Raw genomic sequence first — 19,034 nt, forward strand, 5'->3', positions numbered from 1 at the left:
ATCTTAGCTTGTCAATACACATTTCTCGATTTATGTGTAGTCGTTGAATCATCTAATTTGCCTTTTCTTTTTATTGTTCTTGAACTTCCCCTTCACTAACAATCTCGATTAAGTTTTAGAAGAACGATTTAAAAGATTATTTTTTTTACTGTTCTTGAGCTTCCCCTTCACTAACAATCTCGATTAAGTTTTAGAAGAACGATTAAAAAGAAAGAGAGATAAATAAGAAAAGAATAAACTTGTAGATGGGCCAAAAATAATTCTAGCATGCCTGTGAAAACAAAGGAAATTACGCTCAATGACTTTGATTTTAACCTCCCCTTGTTCATGGGCAAACTTTTTAATTTATAAGTCAAAATCGTTATCCATGGGGCAGTTGATGGCCAATACTTGTAATGCGCATGTGGCAAGCGGGGTCAAAAAATTAATAGTGGTATCAAAGTGTCCTATTTGTGCAAATCACCCATTTTCAAAGCCCAATCCAATAGAATCGTCCAAGCCCAATACCACTTCCACTTCTTCACACAACCAGTGACTGAATCTGCAATCTCCGAGCTAACTGTGATTCGGAAGCTTCATCATCACACTTCCCTAACGCGCTCGACGAATCTCCTGATGAAATCCTAGAAATTCGAGATCGGAAAAATCATCAAAAGCATAAATCATGGCCGCGATCGGAGTAATGCCGGAGATGAATGGCCTAAAACAGAAAAGCCGAAGGTTTTTCTCTCTCTTTCATCCTCGTTTCAGCTTTAAAAAATTGCGAAATGATCCGTGTTTAAATAATGAGAATAATTGTTCATGTTTTGTTTGTTTGTAGGTCAGCTGTAACACTAATTCTGACGGTTCTCACGAGTTCACAATCGATACTCATTGTGTGGTCGAAGAGAGCTGGAAAGTATGAGTACAGTGTAACAACTGCTAATTTTCTGGTTAGTGGAATGGAAGAACAGTTATTTTGCTGATTCTTAGTGTTGTTTTTAGTTTATAGTCGTAAACTATTCCTCAATTGTTACTTTGCTGTGTAATTTGACTTAAAGCTTCTATGTAATTAGGTAGAGGCATTGAAATGTGCATTGTCTCTTGCGGCATTGGTAAGAATCTGGAGAAAGGACGGCGTTACTGATGATAACAGGTTTGTAACACTATTTTTATTGTTAAATTTCAGTTTCCAGGGGATAAAAAGCTGAAAATGCTAATTTTTGCCCCTTTTTTTCCATTTGTGTTATAAATTTCTACTTGAGCATTGCAAGCATACATTTGGGGATAGGAGAATATATTGAGAACTCATCATACTTTTTGTTTTTATTTTGTATAGTGTTTGCTTGAGATGAATTTAAATGGAGAAATCATATAGCCGATCCTAACTTGTTTGAGACTGAGTAGTTGTTATTGTTGTGATAATGGTGGTGTTTAGACCAATTTGCGCACACCTCGGCTATTCCGCCGAATACCTGCTACTTTCCACCAACATAGTATTCGAGTAACTCTACTTACCATGGCTTAGGCAGATGAAAAGAAATCACCTGGTATTTTTTGCCTTTGCTGGGATTTGAACCCTAGGTTTGTACTCATTTCATTGACCACTAGGCTAAACCCTTGGCTGATGTGGAAAATGCATTTTCACATATTAGTAAACTCAGTTGGATACCCTACCTTTTAAGAACATAGGGGTATTTGCACACAAGGCTCATGGTTAACTTAAGCAGATTTTTAGATCCAAATTTTGATGTTTATTCCATCTTACTATTAGATTTTTCCTATGTATATGAATTAGCTTTGGTTTCATTAAGCCATTTACTATTAGCTTTTAAAATTTTCACTGTAATCTGTATATCAACTTATGACTAATGAATAACAAAATAAGTTACCTCCTTTGGAAGATTGCCTTGGTGGATTAACACTGCAGACCGTCAAACATTTTTATTTAACTTGTCTGTTGAATAAGAATTTGGATACTAAGGTTTGTTTTCTGTTAAAAAAAAGGTTGTTTACTGTTATAAAATGGCTAGTTCTTTTCTCTCATATTCTATTAATCTCTTGCTGTTTTTAGGTTGAGCACTACGTGGGATGAAGTTAAAGTGTATCCCATTCCCGCTGCACTTTACCTTGTCAAGAATCTACTTCAGGCAGGTTCAGCTTTCTCTTTGGTTATTTCTTCTTTTTTAACTCCCAAACCTGATTAGTTCTTTTATCTCACATGTCTATTTGCATATAGTTGATTGAAATTGCACGGGTCTTTGCAGTATTACATTTTTGCATACGTAGATGCTCCTGGATATCAGATACTGAAGAACTTGAACATTATCAGCACCGGCGTATTGTATCAAATTATTCTTAAAAGGAAGTAAGTCCTTTCACTAATTAAGGGTGTCATATTGGACAACACACTGCATAGGAGAGTAAAAAGTTTTCTGTGTTTGCATATATATGGTGTGCATCTGTTTTGTTTAGGGATGGAAACAGGGTAGCTATGTATCCCCTTAGTTTCACTTTGATTTGTCAAAGAAGGAGCAGTTAACACTCACTAAAGCCTATAGCCCTATACAGTTTGTTGCGCCATGTCTGGGAGTTTAGTTGATTCTTGGTAGACTTTATTGTTTATAATATAAGGAGCAGGGATATATCTAACTATCCTGAAACCTTGTACTGCAAGATTGTCCTGCACTGTTTTCTGTACGGTGGATTAACTGAAAAAGCTTGTCCTTTTATGAAGTTTGAATTTTATTCATGTAACGGAAAAAGTGAAAATCTTAAATTCTCTATGAAATGCATTTGTCATCAAGAATATTGTATGTATCCCAAAACTGTAAAAACAGAAAGAGGATTCCACTAAAGACACTCTTCAAGGAAAAACTTTTCTTATAAAAAAGAAGATTTAAAAGACCGCTATGACTATAGGAAGCTGGTAACATATGTGGTTTTTCAAGGTGACTGCGGGTATGCTACACTCTGTCATATTTCTGGATAGTATTTTAAGAATCTGCTCCTAATTGTTTACCTATTTTGATCTTCTATTTTTTGTCACTCAAAGCAAGATTGGCTTACAGGTTAACTGAGATTCAGTGGGCTGCTTTCATTCTACTGTGTGCTGGGTGCACCACTGCACAACTTAATCCTAGGTGATTAACATAGTAGTTTCCGCATCTTATCTCTGGAACTGCTTATATGGATGGATAGCTGTATAGATTTTTGTGTTTCAGCCTGGAGGATAAAAGATGAGAATCATGGTTACTGTTTTGTTCTGTTGATTCTATATGAATGGAGAAATGAAATATTTTGATGGGTTTCTCTAATGAATGATGCTTTCTGTACAGTTCTGATCATGTTCTTCAGACTCCTTTGCAAGGTTGGGTTATGGCTATTGTAAGTTGCAGATATTCCATGGGACTATATAATATTAAGGTTAAAACAAATTCTTCTGATGGTTGAAATGCCTCTTTGTTTGATTTCAGGTAATGGCCCTTTTGAGTGGTTTTGCAGGAGTTTACACAGAGGTACATCTTTTCAGATATGTTCTATTAGATTAGTAGTTTAAAGATATGCACTTAATGACCTCTGAACTGCTTCTGACTGATTTTGCTTTACTATAGTTATGCCTGTTTTCGTAAATTTTGAATTACCATCTCAGGCTTCGTCAGCATAATGGAAAAATGCTCATTGTAATGTTAAAGTAAACTAGTCTCAGATACTATGTGCATAGTTTTGTAAACTAGATTCAGATACAATGTGCATAGTTTTGTTTTATCTTTGCAGGCTATAATTAAGAAGCGACCTTCAAGAAATATTAATGTTCAGAACTTCTGGTTGTATGTCTTTGGGATGATTTTCAATGCTTTTGCAATAATGACTCAAGATTTTGACGCAGTCATGAATGAGTAAGTTGATAGCACTCCTTTCTTTCACTTTACAAAGTACATATTTGCATTATGCGCTGTTTGTAACAGACAATAGCTCTTTTTGATAGGACAAGTATTTCTTCAGATTGGGTTTATATTTTGTGATCTATGTAAAGTTTTACAATTTGACTTTATCTTCTGCAGTGGATTTTTCCATGGGTATACACTGATTACGGTTCTCATGATTCTCAACCACGCACTAAGGTTTGATTTCCTCTAAATCTTCTTAGTGGTAGTTTATACATTTCAATATTATGGATATGTTGTCTAACAATACAAGATCATTGGGAAGTACTCTTTTCTTGTGCTAACTATTTCATGTTACTGAGGCATAAATTTATTTGGAAAATCTCAGTGTTTTGCAGTTGCTTAGTTGAGTCATTTAAGTTGTTCTCTTGATGAGCATTAAGTTAATGGAACTATTGTGTCTTGGTTGAGTTAATTGACATAAAAGATACTACCCACTAGGTAAAAGCTGCCATGCTGCTTTTTTCCTGAAGTGTTTGTTTACTGTATTTGCTCAATGTACTGTCCTTTTAATTTTGTTTTTTTTTGTCCCCGCATGTGGGAATATATTGGGTATGTTGTTGTTGTTGTTGTTGTTGTTGTTGTACTGTCCTTTTAATTTTTTATATTGTGCACACTCATCCTTATTGTGTTCATTTGCAATCCTAGTTAACCATTCAGTATGATTTGCCTATATACTGAAAACCATTTAACTGCCCCTCCAATTTAAGCTGTTTACTGGGTTATGTGGATAGAGTAACTTTGGGTGTAAGCCTCTCATAGTCTGCATTATTCCGTTTTTCTTCTGCGTGTGGTTTTTGATCTAACATTCTGTTATTCAACTGTTTTAGATTGGATTGATTGCATCATGGATAAGCAGTCTTTCTATTATTTACTGACCAAGACTTGTCTCTGCAGTGGTATTGCAGTATCAATGGTGATGAAATATGCTGACAATATTGTGAAGGTAGGGATGACATTCTACATTTTATCTGGTTGTGCATCTGCATTATTTGCGTTAGATGGGTTCATCAATCTAGTGCTAAGTATCATACGCCTGGAGATCATCCTTGAATATCTATGTTGCGAGCACAATGTCTGACATGCTTTATCTTTTCCTAGGCTATGTTGCTTTTCTAATTGAAGAGTAGAGCAATTAAGGTAAACTGGACTAGAGGTCCCACTCCAGAAATGATGCAGACTAAGCTGCTAACTTATTGCTTGATATGTAATTACAGAGAAAACAGACATGCCAAAATATTTAAGATATCGCTAGAAATTTTAGGGCTTGGTTAGGCAACTAATTTTTGGAGTGCTAAGACACTGTTTTAATCAGGCATGAAGTTTAGCTACCATTTAAAGAGCCTCTTAGATTCCTCTTATGAAGTTCTAGGATCAAGGACGTACTCATACACACACGTCTTCAGGGTATAGAAATGCAGTGTGCAGTTGACAATGAGACTTGCTCTTCCTCTTCTTTAGCTTTAAGTTGGCGTGCTTTTGAGGAGGTATAGTTATCCTTTCGGCTAGTTTTTTCTCCCAAGGCCTGTTGATCTGCCGACCAAGAGTGGTGGGCATTTATCATATGCAGGCATCGGACAATCTCACAATAAGTGGCGCCGCAAAGAAAGGACGGAAATTTTAGTCTCTCGCACACACAATCTGCTTATGAACTGAGAGCTTGCAAGATACCATTTTAATATAGCTTGTAATTGTTTGCAGGTCTATTCAACTTCAGTTGCAATGCTCCTGACTGCAGTTGTTTCTGTATTTCTATTTGGATTTCACCTTTCCCTTGCCTTTTTCCTTGGTTCCACGTAAGTATGAACATTTGTTTGTTTTACTTTACCTTATCAAAAAAAAAGTGTGAAGGTTTGTTTTACTGCTTCGTTTTAACCCTTGGGGGAAATTCCACAAATTTGACAAGGCACATAACTGAATAGGAATTTTATGCTTCTTTGCAGCGTTGTTTCAGTAGCAATATATTTACACTCGACTAGCAAAGCTCGAAGATAACAACTGAGTTCACCTTCTGGGTGTTCTCTTCGGTAATACCCAATATGCATCCAACTCCAAGTCCTGTTCGATTTTCTTTCTTGCCAAAATTGTTAGCAGATAACTATATATCCTACAGCAGCTTAAGAGTTGGCCCTGAATTTATCCTTGGAATGGAGTTGCCATTTGAATTAGGGACTGAAGGATACTTTTGATCAACTACTGAAATCCTGCATATGGGCACTTGCAAGGTGTTGTCTCAATTTTGAATTCAAATAGCTGCTTATTGCCCCAGGAAAGGGATTGGGTATATGTTGAAGATGTTATTAGTGCAACAAGTCCTGGACAGCCCACTTTGTAACACGATACATTTGACGCGGTGCATAATTTCATGAACATTTATTTGCTCTTTCAAATGTAATTATGGACTAGTGGTATTGTGATAGCAATTTGGTTTGTACAATGTCCGTTAATGTTCATACTTGTTTTGGTGTTAATTTGCGTAGTTGTGTCACGATTCATCTTACATCCACGGTATTAAACCATCCAAATCACTTGTGAAATTTATTGTAACGTGCAATCGTGCATGAGGTGGTTCAAGGGGAAGGCCAGTAAAACCTTCGCTTTAGCTCCAAAATTTTTTAATAATATATTTTTCATTTTTTTTCTCGCTTTGATAATAATGAAGTAGATTAAAAAGAAAAAAAAATATGAAATCTTTATTTAAAGAGAGTATTTTCTTTTTAACAGTAAAATATATTAAAATTTCAAATTAAATTACTCAAATATTCATATTAATAAATAAGACTTTTTGTAACAATATCCAAGATAATATATATTACAAATAAATGGCTAATATCTTATTAACATGAATTAACCTTCATTATTATTATTTTAATAAAATTATTATTACTATGGGAAGTTAAAGGCTCAATGTCTTTTAAGACTACTATCATATAATATAAAATAAAATAAAAGGCAACATTAAATTTTGTATATTTATATTCAATTAAAAATTTTAAAGCCTCTTATTAAATTTGGGTTTAGGTCGCTAGTTTTAGTGAGTCACCCTTGCAACTAATCTACCGCAGGTCCGCAGCTATGTACAATGCAAATGAAACTTCTGTATTTCAAATCCTAGCCTATTCTATGACGTACATTAGCTTTAAAATTTTCTTGAATCTGCCTTTTTTCTTATTATATCGATGAAGTCACCCGATTCTCTTTTACTAATTTGAATGATATCCACGGAGGCTAGAAAATCTACAACTCTTTTCCAATACGCGAAGTTAGCCATTAACATGCCATTTACAATTGTTGGATCAGTAAATCGAAATAAAAAGCATAATTTTGTAAAATGCTAAATTCAACAAGCTACATAATACTGTCAAAAAATTTGACCTTTATTCAATCTTCATATATACTGTCATATGTACAATGTACACGATTAAGAGAAATTTTTTTAAAAATTCACACCTTAAAGAATTTACGCAGATTTCTTCAACCCAACAAGAAGCCAAAAAATTTGACCTTTATTCAATGTTCATGTATACTTTCATCTGTACAATGTACATGATTAAGAGAAAAAAATTCACACCTTAAAGAATCTACAAAAAATTCATCAACCCAACAAGAGCAGCCCCCCCCCCCCCCCCCCAATCCCCAAAAAAAAAAAAAGAAAGAAAGCATACAAATGAAAAAACTGTATGCTTTGTCTTACAAGTTTTTGCAATGGAGATCATCTTAACAAGACTCTTCCCTGCCTTCTCCATCCTTTCTTCACAATATCCATATATATATGAAAAATATTGAATATAATATTTGAGTTTTGAACTCATATATTCAAAGAACGCAGAAGTTTGAATCCATCAAATTAAAATCTTGAATCCGCCTCTGCTCGCTTCTCATGGAGATGGCGAAGATCCAAAACTATGCCCTCTACAATAACGTAACTCCAAAGAAATTTGCCTTTCAAGTTTAAGTTGCTTATAGAAATTAGCTATAAACATTTCAGCTCTTTTATCAATATCATCTTCTGATGATGGATAACTCATAGTTCTTTGAAGTCCTTTAAATGAATTAGAACCTGTACCTGAATTATTTGGACTCAAATCATCATTCTCAAAACATATTACATTCAATCCAGTTGGTTGTTTTTGCAACTTCTTCTCTTTGAAATTCAATTGATGTCTTCTTGAAGATGATCCAATCAAAGATGATATTAACTTCCATTTATTCATATCAAGATTCAGCAAAAAAGTTATCTTTTTTACTGCCCTCTTTAGCCTTCCTATTAAAGACCAGCTCTCTGTCCCCATTTTCTGAATCAAACAAAAACAATTATTCTGTTTTTCTTCTTCCTGTTGTTGCAATTGCCTTTTGTTTCCTGTTTGTTTGTGTGTTTTTGTACTTGTTGGAGAAGAATGTAGAGAAATGGATAAAGGGTAGTTGTTTTTTGATATTCTTTTGATTGTTTGTGGGGTTTATATTGTTGGGGTTGGTAGGAGTACAGGGGGGTGTATATATATGTAGTTTGGCAGAGGTAGACACTGACTCAGTCATATTATGTGGCATTTGCAAAAATGACCATTTTTTATGCCACTATTTAAATTATGTCATCAATAATCTAGTGAGCTAAATTTCTCCCCAAGAAAAAAAAATCATCTAACTACATTTAAAAGATATTTGAGTAAGTTTTTGATATTTTAAAAGATATTTTTGATCACTGACTCATAATCATTAAATTTTTAAGGAGTTAGCACGCTTTAGCACGCTAAATTTTATCGCTACTAGCTTATATATCTATGTTAAAAAGACAGTGATGCCCAATTGTGCTCAAATCATGGGTGCCTCTAGTTAGGTATATGCAAATATGAAATGCATGGGGTGGTAGGGAGCAAGTTGGTAGGGTTAAGGAAAAAAATGCGTAGGGAAAAAGACAACCGCGTTATTAAATATGACAACTACACACGTTAAGATGCTAGAGGCCGAAAGTTTTTCGGTTTAAGACTTTCTGGTCAATGCTTTTGTTTTTGAACTATTCTTTGTTGGAAATTTATGTTAATTTTTGTTTTGCTTAATGTTATTAAGGTTTAATTGGTTACATCGAAGAATATTTTTTTACGGATAAATTAATGAAAGTTTTATTAGTTTATGATAAGGATAGAGTCATAGGCAAATGCTTAATGATTTACCCACCTAATCATTTCTTGTCTGGTTGGTTAAGACCAAGTCTTTCTTATTTCTGAAAAAAAAAGTGAAGTTACTTCTTAGTTTTAGGGCTTATATGGTTATTTTAGGTTGAGAATAAATCAATATGCTATTATTATTTAATTAGCCCGATGGATTAAAACTTGATAAAGTTCACCCAAAAAAATGCATCTAATTTCTACTTTTGTTTCTAGGATTAAACCTCACAAATCCAATGAGGTTATGAGTTTTGTTAAATTTTCCGAAGAATTATTTATGTTAAAAAAATGCATTTTTATAATAAAAAAAGTTGAAGTGAACAGGAGAAAATTTGTTCGAGATAAAAATTTAGTTGATTGATCAATTAATTAATTGAATAGACAAAAATGTACTACGTCTTAGTTCTATTTTATACTTCATTTCCCTATCAATTAGTTAAACCACAGTATTGCCTCTTAATGACTAATTATTGTTGATAAAATTTACACTTTTCATTCTTCACAACAGTGTAATGAACTAATGATACAAGATTAGGCCATAAAAAAGTTATATTGCTACCAATTAGATTGTAAAAATTACATGGGGCGTCCTATTTGGTCACCCCCATTTAACTTATACCCTAATTTTGACAACTTCAGATCCTGCGACCTATGCGGTCCTTTCTTCCTCCTCTTCTTCTTCTTTTCTCTTTCAAACATGGTATCCTGTAAGTTACACATGTTATCATTTCTGGAAATTGGCCAAAGCGACAAATCAAGAAGAAAGAAAGACTTGCCACTGCCTCTCAAACATTAATACAACAACACAAAGTACGTAAATAATAAAACAAGAGTTTATTGTCAAAACTCGAAGAAGCATCAACTGAAGTTTGGGACTGCATGGCCAAACTTCAGACATTACCAGGTTAAATTTTGTCTGAAGTTTGCAACTATCATGCCAGGAAAAATTATATGAAGTTCAAATATAACAAGCTGATTTTGTCTGAAGTTTGCACTACAAATTAGTCTGAAGTTTGCACTACAAACGGAAGAACTTCAGACTAATTTGTCTGAAGTTTGCACAACAAACTGAAGAACTTTAGACTAATTTGTCTGAAGTTTGCTGTATGAACTAAAAAAAATTGATTGCTTTTGCGAGTTAGGCCAAACTTCAGACGAAAGTATCTGAAGTTTTACTTTGATAAGGTCACACTTCAGGCAAAAAATTGTGAAGTTCAAACTTTAGACATAAATTCTTGCTACTTCAGGCTCCGTATGTCTGAAGTTACCCGAAAAGTGGGTACGCTTACAATTTTTTTGCAAAGCGGATATAAGTTAAATTGTGACTCAAAAACTGAGTATAAATGCAAATCCCCCAATTAGATTTAACCGACCGGCCCAGTTTTGTATTTTGCCCTACTTTAATCAACCACCAGTTAAATATAAGTTTGTTCGCAAATGGTAGTATATTCTCCTTTTTGAAATTATATGACATTATTTTCATATTGATATATCTTTAAACTTACTTGGCATCCTTCTATTTCAATAAAACTTGTACAATTTTCAAAAACTCAAATTTATTAAACCAATCAAATTCTAAATTTTAATTTGATATTTTCTCTATCAAACTAACTTTCAACCATATTTTGGTTTTTTTTTTCCCTCAACTATCACTACATGAATAATAAATATCATAACTTTTTTCGGTCAAATCATATAAAATGTTGAAATAACATATATACAAGTACATATCTTTCGCACTACTGCAACGTTACATGATAATTAATAAATGTCTAGAATATAATGGGGGTCAACGAATTCAACTTTGACTAGTGGAATAAGAACTAAAAAAGCATATGCCTTACAACTTTCTGGCAAAATGAGGGGCAATGATAAGCTAATTTCCTCTGAATTTAATATTATTTTGGATTGATTAGCTCGGTACACAAGGTATTCTTGTTCACATAGGGTCCGGGAAGGGCTACACCCTAAGGGGTGCGATGCAGACAACCTACTTTAATGCAAGCATTAGTGACTGCTTCCACAGCTCGAACCCGTAGCTTATAGGTTATACAAAAACAACTTTACTGTTGTTCCAAGACTCCCCTATATTATTTTGAATTATGCTTCAAATACTGAGCATTCAAAGCTATGCAAAAAAGCTGCACAATGGATTGGGAAATGCATGTAGAATTATGAGTCAATATTCTAAAACTTGGATGCCAAGTCTCCTACGTTCATTATAAATTAAGCACGTGAGACAATTTTACACTTTGAAGCTTCATTTTGAAGTATTCCTCAGGCTCATTAATTTGACCGTTTCACCAAATGAATTGACCCCTTCTTTGTGATTCAAGTTCTTAAGAATAAATTATAGTATTTTAAGCCTATCAAATTCAACAGCAAAAACTTATTTATATTCAATATTTGCATCAATTTATATTCATTTAATAGTGATTAATATATATATAGAGTGTGTGTCACGCCCCGAACCTGGGGGCGAGATCGGCACCCAGTACCTCACTTATCCTTGCATACCACTTGCGACTAAGAGACGCTAAACATGTAATGTCATACTTTGGCTGTGGGCCACATTGCAAGATAATGTGCGATGCAAAATATAAAACTGAATAGAGACTAACGTTGACTAAATGTCAACATAAAGCTGGGCCGGCAAGGCCGGCATAATTACTACAACTGACAAGTCAGCAAAATATACGTACAGGGCCACAAGCCCAACATACTGCACTAACTGACAGGATATATCTACAAGCCTCTACTGATAGATATACGGTGAACGGAACAGAGCCCTGACATACCCTTAACCTATCTACATATATGCACAAGATGTACACCAAACTACTAGACCCGGCAACTCCGAAAGACGGGGAGCTTACCGATAAGTCTGAACTCGGGCAAACACCTATTGAGGAGGTCTACCCGTCTGTATGTCTGAACCTACACGCATGAAATGCAGCGCCCCCAGAAAGAGACGTCAGTACGAAATAATGTACCGAGTATGTAAGGCAGTATATTGAAAGCTGAAACTGAACTGATAACTTGAACATATGCTTAGCTATCGATACTGACTCAATTCTCTCAATATAATAAGTAAAATAGTTGTTCATCCCTATAAGGCTCGGTATATATATATATATATATATATATATATATATATATATATATATATATATTACGGTAGTAGGCTCGCTCATAGGCGCTCGGCCATACTAGGCTCTGTATCTCGGCCAACTGGGCTCGCTCATAGGAGCTCAGCCACAGTAGGCTCGGTGTATAACTTACCATCTGATCAGAGGTTTCCCAATAGGGGCCTGCCCATCGATTATAGCTCGATGGTAATGAAAATACTTTAATACTGTATATATAAAGTCTCTGCTCTCTTGACTGGAAGAAGAAAATACTCAATTGAATATGAAGTCTCGATAAGGAGAATATTGTAACTAACAAAACTAGGAAAATATACGTAATTTACGAGACTAGCAAAATATACGTAAATTCCGGGATACTAATTTTTCTTTATGCCTCGTTATCAAACTTGTGTAATGACGAGATCATACAACATGAAATAAGGGCTTAGCCTTACATACCTGGAGTAAGGAAAAATACGTATGATATCCTTGGAAAAAGTTACACCGTACTCCCTTAGAACCGCAAGATTTTACGTTGCTAAAATTCTAAAAATCTTCGTTGAACTGTTGAAGATTTACGATGCTACAAGATAATCACGTTACTTCGTGATCAAAATCTGATTTTTGGAGTGTCTTTTGAGAATGAAATTTAAGAGTGTCCAACGTTTCCTCCTAAGTTAATTCCTTCCAAAGAGTTTCAATAATGATTCACGTTTTTGGTTTGGTATTGAAACTTTTGGAATAAGTTTGCAAGGTTTGCTCTTAAATGTTTTAAGGTTGAGGTGTCTTGCTACTATTTTATGAAGATGACACCTAATGTAAAGTGAGGATGAGTCACTTCCATTGTTAGTGGCTTGTTGTCACTTGGGGTGGGGTGGGATTTTTATTTAATCTTTATCACTTATTAGGTAATTAGGTAATGTCCCGTTACCCGATAATTAACCAATTACCCGTATAATTAAAAATTATCTCAAATTACTTAAAATTCTATTTATCTTTAATATACTTTATACATCATATTATCACGGTCATATGGTACCTTGTATGGTACTAGTCCATAAATATCGGGTAATATCGATCTGCCCGTATTTTAACCCAAATCGACAACCTTCAACAAAACTTATTTTCTTTTATTCATGAACCTTTATCATTCATGGCCCTTATTTATTGCTTGTTATAAATAGCATAAATATACTAATCTCAAGATAATCTCATCCCCGAGTCTACGTCAATTAACTGAAGACGAAACTTTAACGTGCGAAAAACACGAGATGTAACATTCTTCCCCCCTTAGAAACATTTGTCCTCGAATGTTTACTCTTAGATACCTTGGAAATTTTTTTACCAGAGTCTCCTCCGTATATTAGACTGAAACTAACCTGTACGCAGCCAGAAAACTTACTATACACACCATACATGGCCACTGTCTATACATAGCAACACTTGGCTTCACACAACTGTTCATCATAAATTCTGACAGTCAAAATGAGAGCTTACCTGATGAGACCTACTGGCCTAGGTAGAGTTCTGCTGAGGTATCCCTTAAATCTCGAGTCATATCTCCAGTTTGAAATAGGTGGGGGTATTTAGACTTTATTTCTTCCTCCGCTTCCCACGTCATTGCTTCCACATTCTTGCTTCTCCATAAGACTTTCACGGAGGCTACCTCATTATTCTGTAACTTGCGGATTTGTCGATCTAGGATGGCAACCGGAATTTCCTCGTATAACAAGTCCTCTGTAATCTGTACATCATCCGTGGGCACCACTCGGGTAGGATCGCCAATGCACTTTCGTAACAAAGATACGTAAAAAATTGGATGAACAGACTCCAGTTTCGAGGACAATTCTAACTCATAAGTTACTTGGCCCACTCTCTGAATGATCCTATAAGGTACAATATACCGTGGGCTATGTTTGACTTTCTTGCCAAACCTCATCACACCTTTCATAGGTGACACCTTTAAGAATACCCAGCCATCAACCCCGAACTCTAAATCCCATCGCCGCACGTCAGAATATGACTTCTAACGACTCTGAGCTGTCATCAGTCGCTCCCGAATAAGCTTTACTTTTTCTATGGCCTGCTGAACCAGGTTTGGCCCATGTAACCCAGATTCTCCAACATCAAACCACCCTATAGGAGATCTGCACCTACGCCCATACAAAGCCTCGTACGGAGTCATCTGGATTCTGGAGTGATAATTGTTATTATATGCAAACTCGATAAGAGGTAGATGTTTATCCCAACTCCTTTTAAAATCCATCACACATGTTCGTAACATATACTCGAGCGTCTGAATTGTGTGTTCGACTTGTCCATCAGTTTGTGGATGAAAAGTTGTGCTGATATTCACCTGAGTCCCTAGACCTTTCTGAAATGACCTCCAAAAATGTGTTGTAAACTAATCCCTACGGTCAGATATAATAGATATTGGCACTTTGTGTAGTCGCACTATCTCTTTAATATAAAATTTTGCATAAGCTTCTGTTGTATATGTAGATCTGACCGGTAGGAAATGAGCTGATTTTGTGAGCCTACTGACTATCACCCATATGGAATCGAACTTATGTTGAGAACGAGGTAAACCCATGATAAAGTCCATATTTATCGCCTCCCATTTCTATGTCGGTATCTCTATAGTCTGCATTAGCCCTCCGGGCTTCTGGTGCTCTATCTTCACCTGCTGGAAACTAGGGCATTAAGCGACATACTCAACAATGTTCTTCTTCATATCATTCCACCAATACACATGAAAGTGTTGGTTTATGTTTAGTCAATAATGGTATGTCAATTGGAAGAGTTGGTGTGGATGATAGGAGGAAGCTTCCTCCTTTGATGTTGTGAGCACATGATTTTTGTTTTGCGCGACAGTCGCTCCAAAAGAATAAAAATTGGTCCTGCTGTACAATTTTTGGATTTCTGTGCGGCACTTTGTCGATTCATTTGTGACTTTTGCCCATTTTTATTTATTTTTATTTAAAACAAAATACAAAAAATGTGTGGGTCATGCATAATTCGAACCGTAATCCGGTCGTTAAATAGAAAATCATAAATAGGCATCTTCGTCCGTGATTTTGATTTGTTTGATTTTACCTGTTTTGAAATATTTAGTGTGTGTGCAAATAATTGTATTGAGTGTGTGTTTAATTTTAATTTGATTTTTTGCTTAGTTTTGTTTTTAAAAATAAAAATAATAAAAAAAAAAAGAGAAAAAATCTTTTCTTCTTCCGGATTGGGCCAATTTATTAAAATTGGCCCAAACAAGCAATGCCCAAACCAGGCCTGCCTGGTCCAGTCCAACCTGATACCCAGGGTGTCCAAACGACGCCGTTTTAATCCAGCCTGATCTGGGCCGTTGATCTCAGATTGATCAACGGCCAAGATCACCTCCCCCATAACCCACTAATGCCCCGACCCGTTTCCACCCGGACCGACCCAAACCCCTTCAGGTTGAAACGACACTGTTCCCCATCAGCATAAAAATCCTGGCCCTTCATCGCATCTCATCCAACGGCCAAGAATCGACCCCTCACTAACTATATAAGCCTAGGCCTTTACCCTGCCCTCCCCCCTATCCTAACCCCCAGGCCTTAGTCGTCCCCTCCACAGACCTCAGTCCTCCAAACCCTAGCCGCCCCTGTATACTTTCGCCATGAAAGCCGGCGGCATGGACGCCGGTGACCTTCCCCTTAACACCCTAGAATCCCCTTGCCATCCTGAACATGGATCTGTTAACCATGTAGTTCGAATCCCTTCCCACCTTCTCGAATCTTCATTTGAAGATTCGAGTCAAAACTCGATCTACACAGTTTAACCCCAGTTTCACACCAGACACTCCCTAGACCCCCCTCGTGACCAAATCATACTTGGTTTGGTCCGAATCTGACCAGGGAAGCATGAATCCCGGATCTAGTTTTCGAACCTTAGGGTTCCTCGTCACTGGTCCGTGTCTTGTTCGAGCCAAAGAAATTAAGGCCTAATGGACCTTAATCGAGGTGTTCGATTAAAGTCCGTTCAGCCTTAAGAAAGGTCTGTCCAAATCCGAGTTCAAACTTTTGATTTTTCGAGTTTTAAGTTGAGTTTGCTTTCTTTCCTTTACTTGTTTTAGTCCGTGTGATTTGTTTTAAAAGTCTGTTCATGTTTGTTTTAATTTTATCAACTTTTGTTTGTCCACTTTACCTGAACCTCTGTGTTTGTCTGAATCCCCCTCCTATTCTGATAAGGCATATGTATTTGTTGTGCAATTAGTTTGAATTCCAAATTTGTACTGATTAACTGATTCCTCGAAGTACAATTCTGTTTAATCAGTATAAGTCGAGTCATGTGTCCTATACTTTTGAATGTCTGATTTTTTGGCTACGATTGTATGTGTTAATGCTAATATAGTCGAGTCGACATATGTCGTCAATTAGTTTCAACTGTCTGAACAAAATAAATCGATTTGCTTCTGTTGAACATTGCCTGAATCAATTAAGAACTAAGTTCATTTACTTATAGTTGTTAATGTGATTTCAGAAACCTAATGTTTAGTCTGTAATGGTAATCTGAACTGGAGGGCATGTGCACAACATGGGCATAAAGGCCCTTTTGAATTAAATAGTTTGACAGCATGTGCTGTCAGACTACATCCTGCTGCCCATGCTTGCTTTTAGTTAATAAAATGGGAAAGATAAGTCTGCCAGGGAATGTTGATGGGATTTAATACTTAATTAGCTAAAGTGGAACTGGAAATGGAAGGCACATGGGAGGGGTATGTTGATATATTCTAAACAGGCTGTTGAAAGGGGTAAGATTAAGGCTTATAAAAGGGGGAAGACATCTGATAGAAGAAAGAACCTGGAGGATTAGAGGTTAAAAAACACATACAAATATATACATACAGACATAGAGGACACACTGGGGGAAGGATATGGAAGAGAAGAGAAAAAACACAGATACAGACAGAGGGACACACACATTGTAAGGATATAAGAGAAAAAAAGGGAGCTGATAGAGATACACAGACAGAGATTAGAGAAAAGAGGGCACAGAGATATACACAGACAGAGAGGATTGAAAAAAGATAGAACTGATTTTAGGAAAACACAAATAGAGAGATGTTAAGAGATAGAAAGTATACAGTCAACAATCAGAAACTGTTTCTTCCTATTGTTGTTTGGGTTTCATTTGTTCAACTTGTTCAAATCAATTCTGATTCTTTGAAGTTCCAATTGTGTCTACTAGTCGAGTGTTTTCATTGGTTTACTACTGGTTTTGGTCTGCCTGGAGTTCTGATTCTACTCCACTGTGTGTTGCTGTCATTTGGCTACTTCTTATATCGTCTATAGTTGCATTCCTGCACTCGAGCCTGTTCTGCTGGGTTGTTTTGTTTGCTGCTATTCTGTCCTGCTGCTATTCTGTCCTGCTGCTATTGCTAGTCCTGTTTCTTGCTGCTGCTGATTTCCCCATCTTCTTCCTCTTCTCCTTTGCATTTTCAGTGTTTCCAGGTACACATTTCAAATCCAACTTTGGTGTTAACTGTAATAGTTCAAAAGCATGAAATGAAAGGAGTTCTTGAAGAAGATTTAGATGTCTGTTTTGTAATGCTTGTGATATACTGACTTCAGTTGTATAAATTGATTAGTGTGATTCAGTAATGAAAGATTAGTTAGATAATACTTAATCAAGTTTAGCCTCTTGCATCTTAGTTTATAGTTGTTTGCTAGTACAAGATGTAATGATACAATACATAGAAGGCATGGAGAATTGGTATAGATTTTTTGACTGGATTCTCGTTTAACTGAATGACATGCATAGAATAGAATACTTCCACCTTACACAAATGTTCCTTGTTTATTTTTAGTTTTCCTTTATCATAACCCGCTAGGCAGCATATAGAAGCGCGTTCGAACCCTCGCAAGTAATGAGACATAGTGGTTAATTCCCTTAAATTCAGCTTCAATAAGTCTAGTTAAATTCAATTCAAGAAACGTTAGGACGCAAGTATAACATTGGGTCAATCTCGAACGTAATTTCTTTGTCCAATTAAAGTATGTTTCACAAGTTATGACATCCCTCCACTTTGTAAATAATTAATCAGTAATTGATAAGAATCCGGATTAGGCAAAAGCATATATAGTTTATATTAGCACGTCCCTTTTCTTTTAGTTTTAGGGACAAATACATTAGAAATGTAGCCACTTTAGGATATCCTTTCTAAAATAGAGACGAGCCTCGCCAAATAAAAATGCAAATTGCGGGGCCCTCAATAAATAATCATAATATTTCGAATTCAGGATAGGTCGTTTTAGCGAATTTTACGGCCTTCCCAAAATAACAATACGCTAGTTGCTTTAGGCGCGCCTTTAATAAATTATATTCTTAAACTTGGGTGCGCATTGATGTGACCCGAATCCAAATCTCAACGGAGTCGAAATGTGTTTAACAATTACGGGTGCATTGATGGCGACGTAGTTCAAGATACATTTTCACGATGTTGTAATTCTATAAAAATAAATGATAATAATGAAAGCAGTTTAAACTTAATGAAAGCACGTAAGTCATAACATGTATTTAAATCAGATATTTAGCCATTATAACAATTTAAGCGACCGTGCTAGAACCACGGGATTCGAGGGTGCCTAACACCTTCCCTCGGGTCAACAGAATTCCTTACTTAGAATTTCTGGTTCGCAGACTTCATTTGGAAAAGTCGAAAATTTCCTCGATTTGGGATTCAAGATAAACCGGTGACTTGGGACACCAAAAGCCAAACCTTTCCCAAGTGGCGACTCTGAATTAAATAAATAATCTCATTTCGAATATTGTCACTTAAA

General features: G+C 35.8%; 2 protein-coding genes across 3 annotated transcripts; one reads left to right on the top strand and one right to left on the bottom strand.

Annotated features, from left to right (window-relative positions):
* The first annotated feature begins 456 nt into the window (after positions 1-456).
* On the top strand, positions 457-6,397 carry LOC104238980 (CMP-sialic acid transporter 2). Of its 2 annotated transcripts, XM_009793512.2 has the most exons (14): positions 546-720; positions 821-932; positions 1,056-1,135; positions 2,054-2,129; positions 2,247-2,347; positions 3,051-3,122; positions 3,318-3,366; positions 3,456-3,497; positions 3,757-3,878; positions 4,044-4,103; positions 4,824-4,872; positions 5,628-5,722; positions 5,870-5,953; positions 6,043-6,129. In XM_009793512.2, exons 1-13 carry the CDS (start codon positions 665-667, stop codon positions 5,919-5,921), a joined length of 966 nt encoding a protein of 321 aa, XP_009791814.1. In that variant the 5' UTR covers positions 546-664; the 3' UTR covers positions 5,922-5,953; positions 6,043-6,129. The 2 variants fall into 2 exon arrangements, with proteins under 2 accessions (XP_009791813.1, XP_009791814.1); XM_009793511.2 differs by having other exon boundaries at positions 457-720; positions 5,870-6,397.
* A 1,407-nt stretch (positions 6,398-7,804) lies between these two features.
* On the bottom strand, positions 7,805-8,218 carry LOC104238979 (uncharacterized). The gene has a single exon (XM_009793510.2). It carries the CDS (start codon positions 8,216-8,218, stop codon positions 7,805-7,807), a length of 414 nt encoding a protein of 137 aa, XP_009791812.1.
* Between the last annotated feature and the right edge of the window lie 10,816 nt (positions 8,219-19,034).

Source organism: Nicotiana sylvestris, chromosome 5, assembly GCF_000393655.2.
Source record: "Nicotiana sylvestris chromosome 5, ASM39365v2, whole genome shotgun sequence".
Taxonomy (NCBI): domain Eukaryota; kingdom Viridiplantae; phylum Streptophyta; class Magnoliopsida; order Solanales; family Solanaceae; genus Nicotiana; species Nicotiana sylvestris.

Excerpts from the sequence above, each read along its gene's own strand:
- LOC104238980 (XM_009793511.2), top strand. The coding sequence starts at position 665 with ATGGCCGCGATCGGAGTAATGCCGGAGATGAATGGCCTAAAACAGAAA. Across the intron at positions 1,136-2,053 it reads GGCGTTACTGATGATAACAG|GTTGAGCACTACGTGGGATG; the intron begins GTTTGTAACACT and ends TGCTGTTTTTAG. Across the intron at positions 3,879-4,043 it reads TTTGACGCAGTCATGAATGA|TGGATTTTTCCATGGGTATA; the intron begins GTAAGTTGATAG and ends TATCTTCTGCAG.
- LOC104238979 (XM_009793510.2), bottom strand. The coding sequence starts at position 8,218 with ATGGGGACAGAGAGCTGGTCTTTAATAGGAAGGCTAAAGAGGGCAGTA.